The following is a 12,251-nucleotide window of genomic DNA, read 5'->3' as shown; positions in this document are numbered from 1 at the left end:
ACGCTAGCCGTCATCATGGATGACGCTCGGCGTCATCCCTTCTAATGTGAATGCACCAATGTGCATCACATACAAAAGGGTTGGTCACAAATGTGAACCACACCCGAGTGCTGGGTCTAATTAATACTATTTAGTAGTTGACCATTCCCTTAAGTACACCAAGTGTGCTTAACTGGGACTGTGTAACATTAGGGCACTTAAGCCCGTTACAACATATGTTGGTACCCGAAAGATGGTGAACTATGCCTGAGTATGATCAGCCGTGGTCAATTTTAGTTGACTCAGGAGCGTCTTGCAATCATGCTCGACGCCTTTCCTTTAAAGGCACTCTGGTACTAATAGATCCTAGCATGTAAAACCAAAAAAGCAAGCGTTGCTTAAAACTACAATTTTTAGTTGCTTTAAAGCGTAGGCAGTACGAAATAGTACGAAATACAAGCTTTGTGGGTTATATCGCTTAAGTATCACCCCGTCGAATTCTCTCGCTTCGAAAAAGCAATCTGACATTGCCAGCTTCTCAAATGATCGCTGGATAGTAGCTGACAATGAAGCTCACTAGAATATTGCAAAAACGCCACGTAAGTCTACCAAATTGTATGTTAAATCTAGATTTCAACACACCTCGCCTGATGCCTTGCCTAGCGCTTGCAGAAGCAACTCTACTTCATCCACATTGTTAACGTATAAGTGTGCATTGCTGGGCTTTTTGCCCACAGTGCATGTAAATACGTGGTAAAGCGGGCCTTCATCGCTTGAAGCAAGAAAATCTTCATAAGATCCAGGGCCCCTTCCAAGCACATTCTCTTCCGTACGCTCAGCATAATAATCGTAAATTGCTTTAAACATGCTTTCATCAGTCGTATCATCACCAATACAAAAGAGAAAATCTGGATGGCCGTGGCTAATTGTAGCATCTTGCGTCAAAATCTGTCGAGCCACTACACCCTTGTTCAAACCTTCCGGCACAATCTCCAGCAAGCCTTTCTTGCGGATGATACAGACTGGAAGGTCACGTATAACTTCTTCTAAGTCATTCTGTAACGAATTCGCTTGTAGTAGCCCCCATTCAGGGTCTGTCGAACGAAAGTTCCATGCAATGCCCTGTTGTGCATAGCGCAATACACTTCCATTCGTGCGTGTGCAGTAAACCTTGAGGATTGGATCCACTATACTACGAACAGGACGCCAGTCAAACTTAAAATTGTGCTGATGCCAGAAACGATCGGAAAAATTGTTATCATCATGCATGCTCGTGTCCTCTATGTTCTCGACATCAATCGATCGAGCCCACGAGTACAAAGCACCGTTATCAGATACCAGCCCAAGCCCGCGAATGTGTCCAAGTGATGCAGATAAATTCGCTTTCGACACACCACTCACGACAAATACCGTATTTCTGGGGTCACTTGTCAAATTTGTCAATGCCTCCATCATTCGTGAAGAAGGTCGCTTTCCTGCTACTGCTGTAAAGTCTTTTTTTACATACATTGCAATATGCTCGCGCGCAATGATGGTGCCACCATAATCAAGCAGGAACACACGTCGCTTCGACTGCATGTACGCTTCCATGACCTTGTCAATGTTCAATTGCTTAAAGTCTAAACGGTCACCCACGCGCATGACGTGTGATCGGCCGATTTCCATATCCATATACTCCATGTTTGTGTATTCTTCATCACCTTCAGGATTCTCCGTAGCCTCCTGTAGAACAGAAAGTACTTGCTTCGTCCAATTAGCTGCAGGTTGGTTTGTAATATATGGCAAGTCTCTGGCGCGCCGACCAAGACGTTCTCCGTCAACCATTGTTAATGCGTGGTCCAGCGAGTTAACAAGCCCCGTGATGTTCCACGGATTCACTCGCACAGCACCGTTTAAGACGCAGCAACACGCTGAAAACTCGCTCAAGATGACGACGCCTGGCCGATCGATTGGGTTCACGCCCTTAGCATAAACAAACTCTAGGGGCTTAAGGTTTAACCCTTCACGAATAGACGTGACCATTAAAATATCACTAGCAAGCCATAGCGCCACACGTTCCTCGATCGTCAAGGGGGAAGACGACTCCTCGTAGTCGATGCACTCGGGGCCGTGAGCCTTAGTAATGCGCTCAACCAGCTTGCTAATTTCATTACTACTATACTTTTGGTCACCCAATCGTGTCTGAGTCAACGTTGCACGCTCCACAAACACTAACTTATCTTTCCAAGACGGGCAGTTGCTAAAGAATTGCTCAAACGCCAGCATTTTGAGCGGAATACCACTAAGCCTCTGGCAAACATCGATACCTGCAATGAGTACCTTTCCTTCATGCTTTCTTCGCAAATTTTGAGCTGCTTCTTGTACATTTGGATCATTAAGCACCTCACGAATCAGCGTCGTTTCAATGCCCACGTGGCTAATCGTGATTACCACGTTGCGGCCACGATAATCTACCCCGAGGTTGCCACCGCGTCGAGACTGGTACGTAAGTCCTAAAAACCGTTTGCATGCATTAAGAAAGTGGCGCGCATGATCAAACGAATGAAAGCCAACAACGTCCACGTCCAAGACACCTTCAAGGAGTTGCGTGCCGTGCGACAATTCTCGAAACACTTCTGACGTTGGAAATGGCACGTGCAAGAAAAAAACCATTTTAGGTCGCTTGCGCTTCTCGTTTCGACACATATTTGCCAAATATGATGGAAATAGCAGCAAGTGGTAATCGTGCACCCACACGGTATCATTGTCTTTGCATAACTTGCCTACCCGATTGGCTAACACCCTATTTACAGTTTGATACGCATCCCACCATTCGCCATTATTGCGTTCTTCTTTCCATTCAATCACCTCAGCGCGATCCCAAATCGAATAGTAAATGTCCAAAATGTCTACATTGTGAAACATAGGCCACAGCTTACTTTTGCAGTATCCACCGTGGTGATTCGCAGCCAGTTGTCGGTCAATAAACACAGCAATGCAATTCATCTCCGCCAAGATCGTCGTGATTTCTTTCTTGTCATTGTCAGAAAGGTCTTCCATGTCGCTACGGGCGTGGTATGTGACACAACCCACCCACGTCGTATTCATACTCTCTGCGATACTATTCTTACTTCTGGAAATCAAGCTATCGCGATTCCACGTGGCAGACCACGAGCCATCGTCCGTCGACTTTTTCAATTTGACTGGTAGATGATAGCAAACTAAGAACAGCATTGCGTCTGGCGATGGATGATAATTGGATGAAATGTATCGCTTATAACGACTCTGCAGTTTGTTCGTCTGTCGAAATCTCTGTCCAGGGGAGCCTGTCGCGCTGCTGAGTGGAGACTTTGTATCGCTCAAAAAATTTTCATCTACAATTCTATTCATTAATTGAGCTTCCGTCTCTTTTGATTCCACGTCTCCCGTGCTTAATGTATCTGCGGAAAGGTTTGTCGGTATTGTTGTTGCAACCTCGTGTTTTCGTCGCTCGTAAATTAGTGAGCGTTCGATGCGCTCACCTGTAGGGACTAAATCCATGTCTTGGTTGTACTTACCATACTCCTCCACTACCAGCATTTCGCGTCCTTCAGGAATTAATACTCTTTCATGCTCAATTTGTTCCCAGGAACTAAAGACTCCACCCGAAAAGAGCGCGTACATGTACTGGTGGGGAACGCCACGAGGCAGAATCATGGGCTTGACAGTTGTCCAGTAGGGATAATTGTCAGGCGTTGTGACGAGTGTCATACTTTCGTTGGGATTAAAATGTCCCATCACAAAGGATGAGCCAGAGCAGTGTACGGTCTCGCCCAAGCGGCTCTGGGCCTTGACTTTGAGGTAAACGCGAGTGTATGTACCCGTGTTGACATCACCCGACGCGCCATCGGTATAGAAAGCGTTCGACTTCCAACTGGACAAATGAGGCAAATCGTCTATTGACCTCTGCTCGGGCTGTCCCCTAGGAGACTCCGTACCGCTCACCTCCATGGGCGTCGAGCCGTCTTGCGGTCCGTCGTCGGACGATCGGCCACGCTTTTCAGGCCGAAAGGAAGTAGGCAAAGGTGGACGCTTGCCGTCATTGGTACCGCTGGATGGCCATGTAGCTGAGCTATCACTTAGCGAAAAGTCCGCCATGTCTAGAGAGGGGGGGGTGCTCGGGCGACGCTATTTGAGTGTTTTACTCAAGGAATACTAATTGCTCCGACACAAACTCTACATAACTTAATTGTTATCATGTGAGGCTAAATTCTAAATATGTACCACACACCACAATATCTTTGTAGCCAATCGATTGACAGTGGGTTTAATTGACTGGTGCTCGGCAACAGAATGTTGATACCAGTCGTGGAAGTGTTCACTGGTGTCAACAATGGCGCATGGCGATGAGAAAAGTATGCTAACTAAGGAGGAAAAGGCCGCTAAGAAGCTTTCTAAGTTGGCCAGGAAGCTGGAAAAAGAAAAAGCCAAGGCTGCGGCTTCCGAATCGAGTGATAAAAAGGAAAAAAAGCACAAGAAGGACAAGAAAGAAAAAAAAACAGGAACGAGCAAAAAGCGAAGTCGCGAAGCCGATCTGGAAAATGATGAAACTGATCCAGCCGAAGAGACGGGCGAAAGCGAGCTGGAAGCTTCACGACCCAAGAAGGTTAAGAACGAGAATGCCACCCACGTCGGTGGTGAGGAGAATCCTCCGCTCGATAGCTTCCGCATTTGCGATGTCACTAAGAAGAACCTCCAGACTCGAGGAATCTACACACTCTTTCCCATCCAAGCCATGACATTTGACAAGATCATGGATGGCAACGACATCATTGGTCGCGCTCGTACTGGTATGGGTAAAACCTTAGCCTTCGCACTGCCTGTAATTGAATTGCTTCTTCAAGACAAGCGGCCCCGGCCGCATGGTCGTGCTCCACGTGTGGTTTGTATGGCTCCTACTCGAGAGCTAGCAAAGCAGGTGGCTTCTGAGTTTGAGCTCACCGGTCCGTCATTAAGTACTGTATGCATTTATGGAGGTGCTTCGTATCAGTCTCAAAACCATGCGTTTCGCAGTGGTGTGGATATTTTGGTGGGTACAACTGGTCGCGTTATTGATCACATTGACCGAGGCAGTTTGCGTCTTCATGATTGCGAATTTCTCATTCTTGATGAAGCCGACACGATGTTAGAGATGGGGTTTCGTGAGGACATCCAAAAGGTTTTTGCGGCTATGGAAAAAATGCAGAACGAGTGCACACGTAAGCGCCAAACGCTACTTTTCTCCGCAACGATACCAAAATGGGTGAAGGATGTGGCTGACAATTATATGAAGAAGGCCGAGTACGTCAACTTAGTTAAAGACTCAGACAGTCAGGCTTCTACCGACGTGCAACACATTGCCATTCCGTGCCATTGGCAAGGCCGGCCGACCCTGTTGGCCAGCTTGCTTGGTGTTTACGCGAGTAACGAGTCACGCACGATTATCTTTGCCGAAACAAAGAAGGACTGTAATGAGTTGGCTGTGCATCCTGAGATCAAGACCGACTGCCAGGTGTTGCACGGGGACATTGCCCAGGAGCAACGGGAAACTACAATGAAAGCTTTTCGTGAAGGTCGTTTGCGTTTATTAATTGCAACCGATGTCGCCGCTCGTGGCCTGGACATGAACGTTGACCTTGTAATTAATTCGGAGCCTCCTCGTAAGATGTCAGGTGTTGCTGACGTTGATACATACGTTCATCGCTCTGGACGGACCGGCCGTGCCGGTAAGAAAGGCATATGTATTACTTTGTATACAAACCGTCAACGCGATCAATTGAACCAGATTGAACAGAAGATTGGCAACAAGCTCATAATGAGAGGTCCGCCGGATCAGGAGGATCTGATCAAGGCGTCAGCTGCCAAAGCTTTAAAAGATATCAACAATGTCGACCCTGCCATGATCGAAATGTTCCGAGAAAAAGCTATTGAAATACTCGAGACTATGACACCTGAATCTTGTCTGGCTGCTGCACTTGCCTGTATAACGGGCCACACTAAACCGCCTCGACGCACGTCACTTATGTCTGGTGTGCCGGATTACGTGACAGTGCAATTTGTGAGCTCCAACTGTATTCGCGCTAAGGGCTATGTTTGGAATGCACTGAATCGCGACTTTCCGGAGAACATTGCAAATGATGTTAAGCAGTTAACACTAACGGAAGATTTGATGGGTGCTTGCTTTGATCTCCCAATTGCCGGTCTGGAACTCTTGGAAAAACAGATTGTGGATAGTGGTTTCAACTGTCCTTACTCGATTCCAAAACAACTTCCAAATCTGCAGAAAGCAGCCTATCAAATGCGCCAGCAGAGCTACAGAGGAGGACGTGGTCGCGGAGGATCTTTTGCTCGTGGAGGCCGTGGACGTCGTTAATTAGAATTAATTGGCAGCTCGTACTTTTCCGGAACTTGTCTGTTAATGAACTATCTTGATATTATATTGTGCAAACTACTTATCCGCTCCAACGCCAACTCATTTGATTGGCCTTTAAATCAGCGAAGCCTATTCAGAAGTACAGCGCCGATGCGTCTTCTTTCTCTGGTGCTCGTTAATCTTGCAGCGTCCTACTGCAGTACCGCCGACGCCAACAGAATGGAACAGCGGCCAACCATCAAAGCTGCGAATAGCGGCAAGGTAGAACGCCCCCTCACGACTGATCCGACGAAAGTGTCTTATGAAGAGCGAGACTGGATTCCATTTTACGGGAAAATTAAAGCCAAGGTAAATGAACTCCCTCTTGTCGCGAAATTTAATGCGAAGCTAGACTCTAATCTGAGTTTGAAGGGTATAAAACTCATCATAGAATCACAGCTTAAGGCATTAGCGATAATAGGTGTCATCGCACTGGTTGGCGGCTTCATTATGTACAAAATCAAAGAATAACAATAGCAATATCTCTTCAATGAAATTTATGTAACTTCCCCATTACTTTGCTTCATTCTGCTGGCGAAAATAATTTTAAAGCTCGCAGGTAGAGTGGAAGTCCCATCGTGCATATCGCTTTCATAAAAATAACTTCTGCAAAAAGTACCAAAGCATGCCAAGAAATTGGTCTACTTTGGTACCTTTTGCAGAAGAGTACTAAGTTTATTTAAAAAATTGCTCGCAGTTTTCTTAAATTATTTAAACAATCATTCTTGTGCTGCAACGGAGCCAGTTCAACATATTGAGATTCAGGAAAGCCGAAGGTAAGAGATGAAGTCTTCGCGAAGCATTTTCATATTATAAACAACGAGCAAAATTGCTAAGTCTCTAATAGCGTTCCGATAAATAAAAATGCGTGACTACATTAGTAGCTTATTCTATGAATTATTTCGTTTACAGTAAGGGACACAAACAAAACCAAATTTGAGCAACTGTTTCGGATTTCAGAATTTGATATACGTAATCGTTTGTTTAATGCAAACGTGCGTAAATACGTCTCCATTAAACAAAGTCCAATTTAGCAGCAAGGCTAGAGTAACAACGCTATCACACTGGGCAATCTATCGAGTTTGGCTTGGTCATTGGAGGGGCATTTGTAGGTACATTACCGTTCGGGTTGGGATTTTGGGGATGCTGTTGCTCAAAGTCACCACCAACAACACCTGGACCGCTAGCCGGAGGGTTCATTGGTACGTTGCCGTTCGGGTTGGGATTTTGGGGATGCTGTTGCTCAAAGTCACCACCAACAACACCTGGACCACCAAGGTGAGGAGGGTCTTGCTGTTGCACTTGGTTACCACCCCCAGAACCTTCCTCCTTCTTTTCCTCCTTCTTCTCGTTCTCCTCCTTTTTATCATCATCCTTCTTTTCCTCCTTCTTCCTCTTCTTCTCTTCTCTCCTTCTTCTTCTTTTCCTCCTTCTTCTTTTCTCTTTATTCTCTCCTCCTCCTTCTTTTCGTGCTCTTGCACTGTCCCTTCATCATCTCTTGCCTCTGCTTTTCTTCTGCTTCATTGCCGTTCATCTTTCTTTTTCTGCTCTTTCTCTTGCTCCTTTTCTTCTCCGTCATCTCTTCTCCTTCATCTTCTTGTTTCATTGGTTCTTTTCCTTTCGGGTTCGTCTTTTGGGGTGCTGTTGCTCATGGTCACCACCAACAACACTTGGACCGCTAGCCGGAGGGTTCATTGGTACGTTGCCGTTCGGGTTGGGATTTTGGGGATGCTGCTGCTCATAGTCACCACCAACAACACTTGGACCACCAGCGGGAGGGCTCATTGGTACGTTGCCGTTCGGGTTGGGATTTTGGGGATGCTGTTGCTCAAAGTCACCACCAACAACACCTGGACCACCAAGGTGAGGAGGGTCTTGCTGTTGCACTTGGTTACCACCCCCAGAACCTTCCTCCTTCTTTTCCTCCTTCTTCTCGTTCTCCTCCTTTTTATCATCATCCTTCTTTTCCTCCTTCTTCGTCTCTTGCTCCTTTTTCTCTTCCTCCTTCTTCGTCTCTTGCTCCTTTTTCTCTTCCTCCTTCTTCTTCTCTTGCTCTTTTTCTCTTCCTCCTTCTTCTTCTCTTCATTGGCCGGATCATCCTTCTTTTTCTGCTCTTTCTCTGCCTCGTCTTCCTTTTGCTTCTCCGTCATCTTCTTCTCTTCTTCATTCTTCTTCTTTTCCTCCTCGTTCTTTTCACTTTTATTCCCAACCTCCTCCTTCTTTTCGTGCTGTTGCTCATTGTCACCACCAACAACACCTGGACCACTAGCCGGAGGGTTCATTGGTACGTTGCCGTTCGGGTTGGGATTTTGGGGATGCTGTTGCTCAAAGTCACCACCAACAACACCTGGACCACCAGCGGGAGGGTTCATTGGTACGTTACCGTTCGGGTTGGGATTTTGGGGATGCTGTTGCTCATAGTCACCACCAACAACACCTGGACCATTAAGGTGAGGAGGGTCTTGCTGTTGCACTTGGTCACCACCCCCACCAACCGTAGGTTTTCGAATTGATCCCTCATCCCCAGAACCTTCCTCCTTCTTTTCCTCCTTCTTCTCGTTCTCCTCCTTTTTATCATCATCCTTCTTTTCCTCCTTCTTCGTCTCTTCCTCCTTCTTCTTCTGCTCTTCCTTTGTCGCTTCCTCCTTCTTCCTTTTCTCTTCCTCAATTTTCTTCTCTTCCTCCTTCTGCTGCTCTTCCTTCGCCGCTTCCTCCTTTTTTTTCTTCTCTTCTTCAGTTTTCTTCTCTTCCTCCCTCTTCTTCTGCTCTTCCTCAGCCGCTTCCTCCTTTTTTTTCTTCTCTTCCTCCTTCTTCTTCTCTTCATTAGCCGCTTCATCCTTCTTTTTCTGTTCTTCCTTTGCCTCGTCCTCCTTTTGCTTCTCCGCCATCTTCTTCTTTTCTTCATTCTTCTTCATTTCCTCCTCGTTCTTCTCACTTTCGTTCTCCACCTCCTTTTCGTGCTGTTGCACATGGTCATCACCCATACCTGGTTGAGATCCAGTAACAGGAGGGTAAGAGGACTGGTTGGGGTCGAGCTGTTGCACATGGTCACCACCCATAGTAACCGGAGTTTCTCCAGCAGGGTCTTTGTTTTCAAAGCCTTCATCCTTTTTCTTCTCGTCCTTCTCCTTCTCGTCCTTCTCCTTCTCGTCCTTCTCGTCCTTCTCCTTCTCGTCCTTCTCTTTCTTCTCCTTCTCCTTCTCCTTCTCGTCCTTCTCTTTCTTCTCCTTCTCCTCCTCCTCCTCCTCCTTCTCTTTCTCTTCCTTCTCCTTCTTTTCCTCCTCATCCTTCTCGTTCTTCGTGTCCTCTACTTTTTCATCGACATCATTGGTTTGGTCCGGAGTGTTGGTGTTCGGGCCGTACGGAGCGATTTCAGGTTGGCTAGTAGTGTTGGGATCTTCATCGTACGGTCCACGGAGGCCACCGCCACCACCCAAATTACGTCGGGTTCGCACTCCATTCTCTTTCACCTCGTTGGTACCTTCGGTCATCAATCCTTGCGCGGCGACAGTAGGTGAAGCCGTTGAAGCGGCGACAGCTGCGGCTAGCACAATGTGTGCGACAATGCGACAGACCTTCATACTAGCGAAGCGGTGGTAGGTAGTATTGAATGCTGGGTCTCAATAAGCGCGGTTATTTGCTCGAGAAAGCAAATTGGTTAATGAGCGAGAGCAAAAGCATGACGATCGTCGAACAAGCGGCGCCTCCAACACCAGGACCTCAAGAGATCATAGTACTTAATGCGTCTTTTTCTCGATCTGTTAATCACAATATTACGATAGCACACCGGCTTTTACATAGCACATGCGAAATGTTTTTTCCCAAGAATTTAATTGTTTTATTGTGTTCAAACACCGTAACAGATCCTTTTTTCGATCTTGCTGGTACTTTCTCTATCTCGTTGTACTGTCTCTACATATAAATAAAGGGATAATGTTCTGACAAACCTCTTACCGAGAGGGAATTGACAAATTGAGTTAAGTAGAAGGATACATGACAATCTGCCATTTTCATGGGATGGGCTGGAGGTATCTATAGAATTGCACCTAGTGGAGTTGATGCTTTACGAGATCCAAAAGAAAAGAGTTGGAATGCATAGGCATGTTGAGGACTAAACGACCTGGCCTCGTCATCTAAAACTGACTAATGCAGTAATCAATTCGCGATAACTATATGTAAAGCTACCTTCTGTAGTCTCGTGTTTTCAAAAGCAAGTGAAATTCCTCTTGTAACAATGCAGAAGGCTCGTTAATCTTTGTAACAGTCTTTTTGTGATTGAAGTTGGCGCCATTGCCCCCACTCTTAATGTTCCTTTAGCTAATCAGGCGTCACTACTTGTCGCACTAACAACATACATGCGATACAATGGCGCCGATCCGTAGATGTTATTTCATTTACAAAACGATAGTACTGTATATCGCAACGACGTGAGAGTCACAATTATGCAAGATAGTGCCTCTTTGAATGTGATATTCTTTCAACTGCTTAAGGTCTTTTCTTTGCCGCGTCTATGCTGGGTGTACGCCTTTTTTTTATTCTCAAAAGGCTATTTGTTACTTAAACCACATATGCTTTCACAGAACGTGGTTTAGTTGAGCTTAGATTGTTAGTAATAAAAAATAATGCGGTGGTTTTGAGACGACCGTAATTTTTTTTGTATTATCTGTCGATGAGGGTAGCCCTTTCCATTCAGAAAGTAGACATGACGTAAGATTTTTGGCCACAACACTGCAATTTCAATATCCAATTGACCCTCTTGATACGAAATGGCCATGCATGCGTGTATTAGTAACTAAGTATATAGCCGAGAGGACCTGATCTGCACGGCCCAATTCATGTCTTGCGACAGGTCCTTGCGATTTTTCTCGTAAGCTTCTTTCCACACAAACACCGCCTACAAACGCGCAACCTTGCACGGCGAGTGTTTTATTCAAAACAAAAACGGATGTGCATCACTGTAGAGACAATTTTAATTTTCTTTAAATTGTCGATTTGAAGGCAACTGTCGCAATTGTGGTCTTGATCGTCAACTTGTCAGCGCCTGCGACTAGACGAGCTTCTGTTGAATTGTCTAAGCGTAAACTAAATATTTTAGCCAACTCGTGGCTGCGCCAATTATAACGGGGCACTACTGACTTGTACTGCTTCAGTACAAGTCTACTTCACACTGCTTGTAACGGGCTTAAGTTGCCCCGATGATACACAGTCCCCGTTAAGTACACTTGGTGTGCTTAAGGAGATGGTCGATTGCTTCAATAAAGTAATAAGACCCAGCACTCGGGTGTGGTTCACATCTGTGACCTACTCTTGTGTGTGTGAGGCACATAGGTGCATTCACATTAGGTGCATTCAAATTAGATGCATTCACATTAGGAGGGATGACGGCTAGCGTCATCCGTTACGCGAGGTATCTAGAAAGATACGCGCGCAGTACATATTAAGTGTTATCTTTAGAGATAACATTTTAATTGGTAAAAATAGGTGTTTATATTTAATTCTATTAAATATAAATCAGTCTGAAAACTACTTCCTACTTGGTAAGTGCGCACGAGGAGACGGATTACCGCTCCCGTGACGACACTTAACCAGGGTACTTAGTGCGTTGGGTGAGGTCGCTAACGCGCCCACCACAACTACCTCACTGCACGCAAAAAGAGTCCTCGCTGTGCTAGGGTGTAACAGGGTGTATCGTTACATGAATTAACACTTATGGTTGCTAATTAATATATTATCTGAAAGGTAGAGAATATTTGGAGAATATTACTTTATATAGTAATGCTCGGAAATCTTATCTGTAGGCGGGCACGTCGTAATGCGGCCACGCTCTACTTAGACACACACCCTAGCACAGCGAGGAAGCGGT

The 12,251-nt window shown here is 45.8% G+C and overlaps 4 protein-coding genes across 4 annotated transcripts; 2 read left to right on the top strand and 2 right to left on the bottom strand.

The window, feature by feature from the left end:
- Positions 1-612: 612 nt before the first annotated feature.
- On the bottom strand, positions 613-4,095 carry CCR75_009457 (uncharacterized protein; the record flags this gene model as incomplete). Its single annotated transcript, XM_067967496.1, has 1 exon — positions 613-4,095. The coding sequence occupies one exon, from the start codon at positions 4,093-4,095 to the stop codon at positions 613-615; it is 3,483 nt and encodes a 1,160-aa protein (XP_067822384.1).
- A 235-nt stretch (positions 4,096-4,330) lies between these two features.
- On the top strand, positions 4,331-6,349 carry CCR75_009456 (uncharacterized protein; the record flags this gene model as incomplete). The annotated part of the gene is made up of 1 exon (XM_067967495.1): positions 4,331-6,349. The coding sequence occupies one exon, from the start codon at positions 4,331-4,333 to the stop codon at positions 6,347-6,349; it is 2,019 nt and encodes a 672-aa protein (XP_067822385.1).
- Positions 6,350-6,568: 219 nt separating this feature from the next.
- On the top strand, positions 6,569-6,859 carry CCR75_009455 (uncharacterized protein; the record flags this gene model as incomplete). Its single annotated transcript, XM_067967494.1, has 1 exon — positions 6,569-6,859. The coding sequence occupies one exon, from the start codon at positions 6,569-6,571 to the stop codon at positions 6,857-6,859; it is 291 nt and encodes a 96-aa protein (XP_067822386.1).
- A 588-nt stretch (positions 6,860-7,447) lies between these two features.
- CCR75_009454 (uncharacterized protein) lies at positions 7,448-9,969 on the bottom strand (the record flags this gene model as incomplete). Its single annotated transcript, XM_067967493.1, has 4 exons — positions 7,448-7,868; positions 8,059-8,066; positions 8,090-8,463; positions 8,586-9,969. The coding sequence occupies 4 exons, from the start codon at positions 9,967-9,969 to the stop codon at positions 7,448-7,450; spliced, it is 2,187 nt and encodes a 728-aa protein (XP_067822387.1).
- Between the last annotated feature and the right edge of the window lie 2,282 nt (positions 9,970-12,251).

Source organism: Bremia lactucae, linkage group LG1 (genome assembly GCF_004359215.1).
Source record: "Bremia lactucae strain SF5 linkage group LG1, whole genome shotgun sequence".
NCBI lineage: Eukaryota > Oomycota > Peronosporomycetes > Peronosporales > Peronosporaceae > Bremia > Bremia lactucae.
The sequence above is the reverse complement of the archived record's forward strand: the minus strand, read 5'-3'. Positions and strand labels throughout refer to the sequence as shown.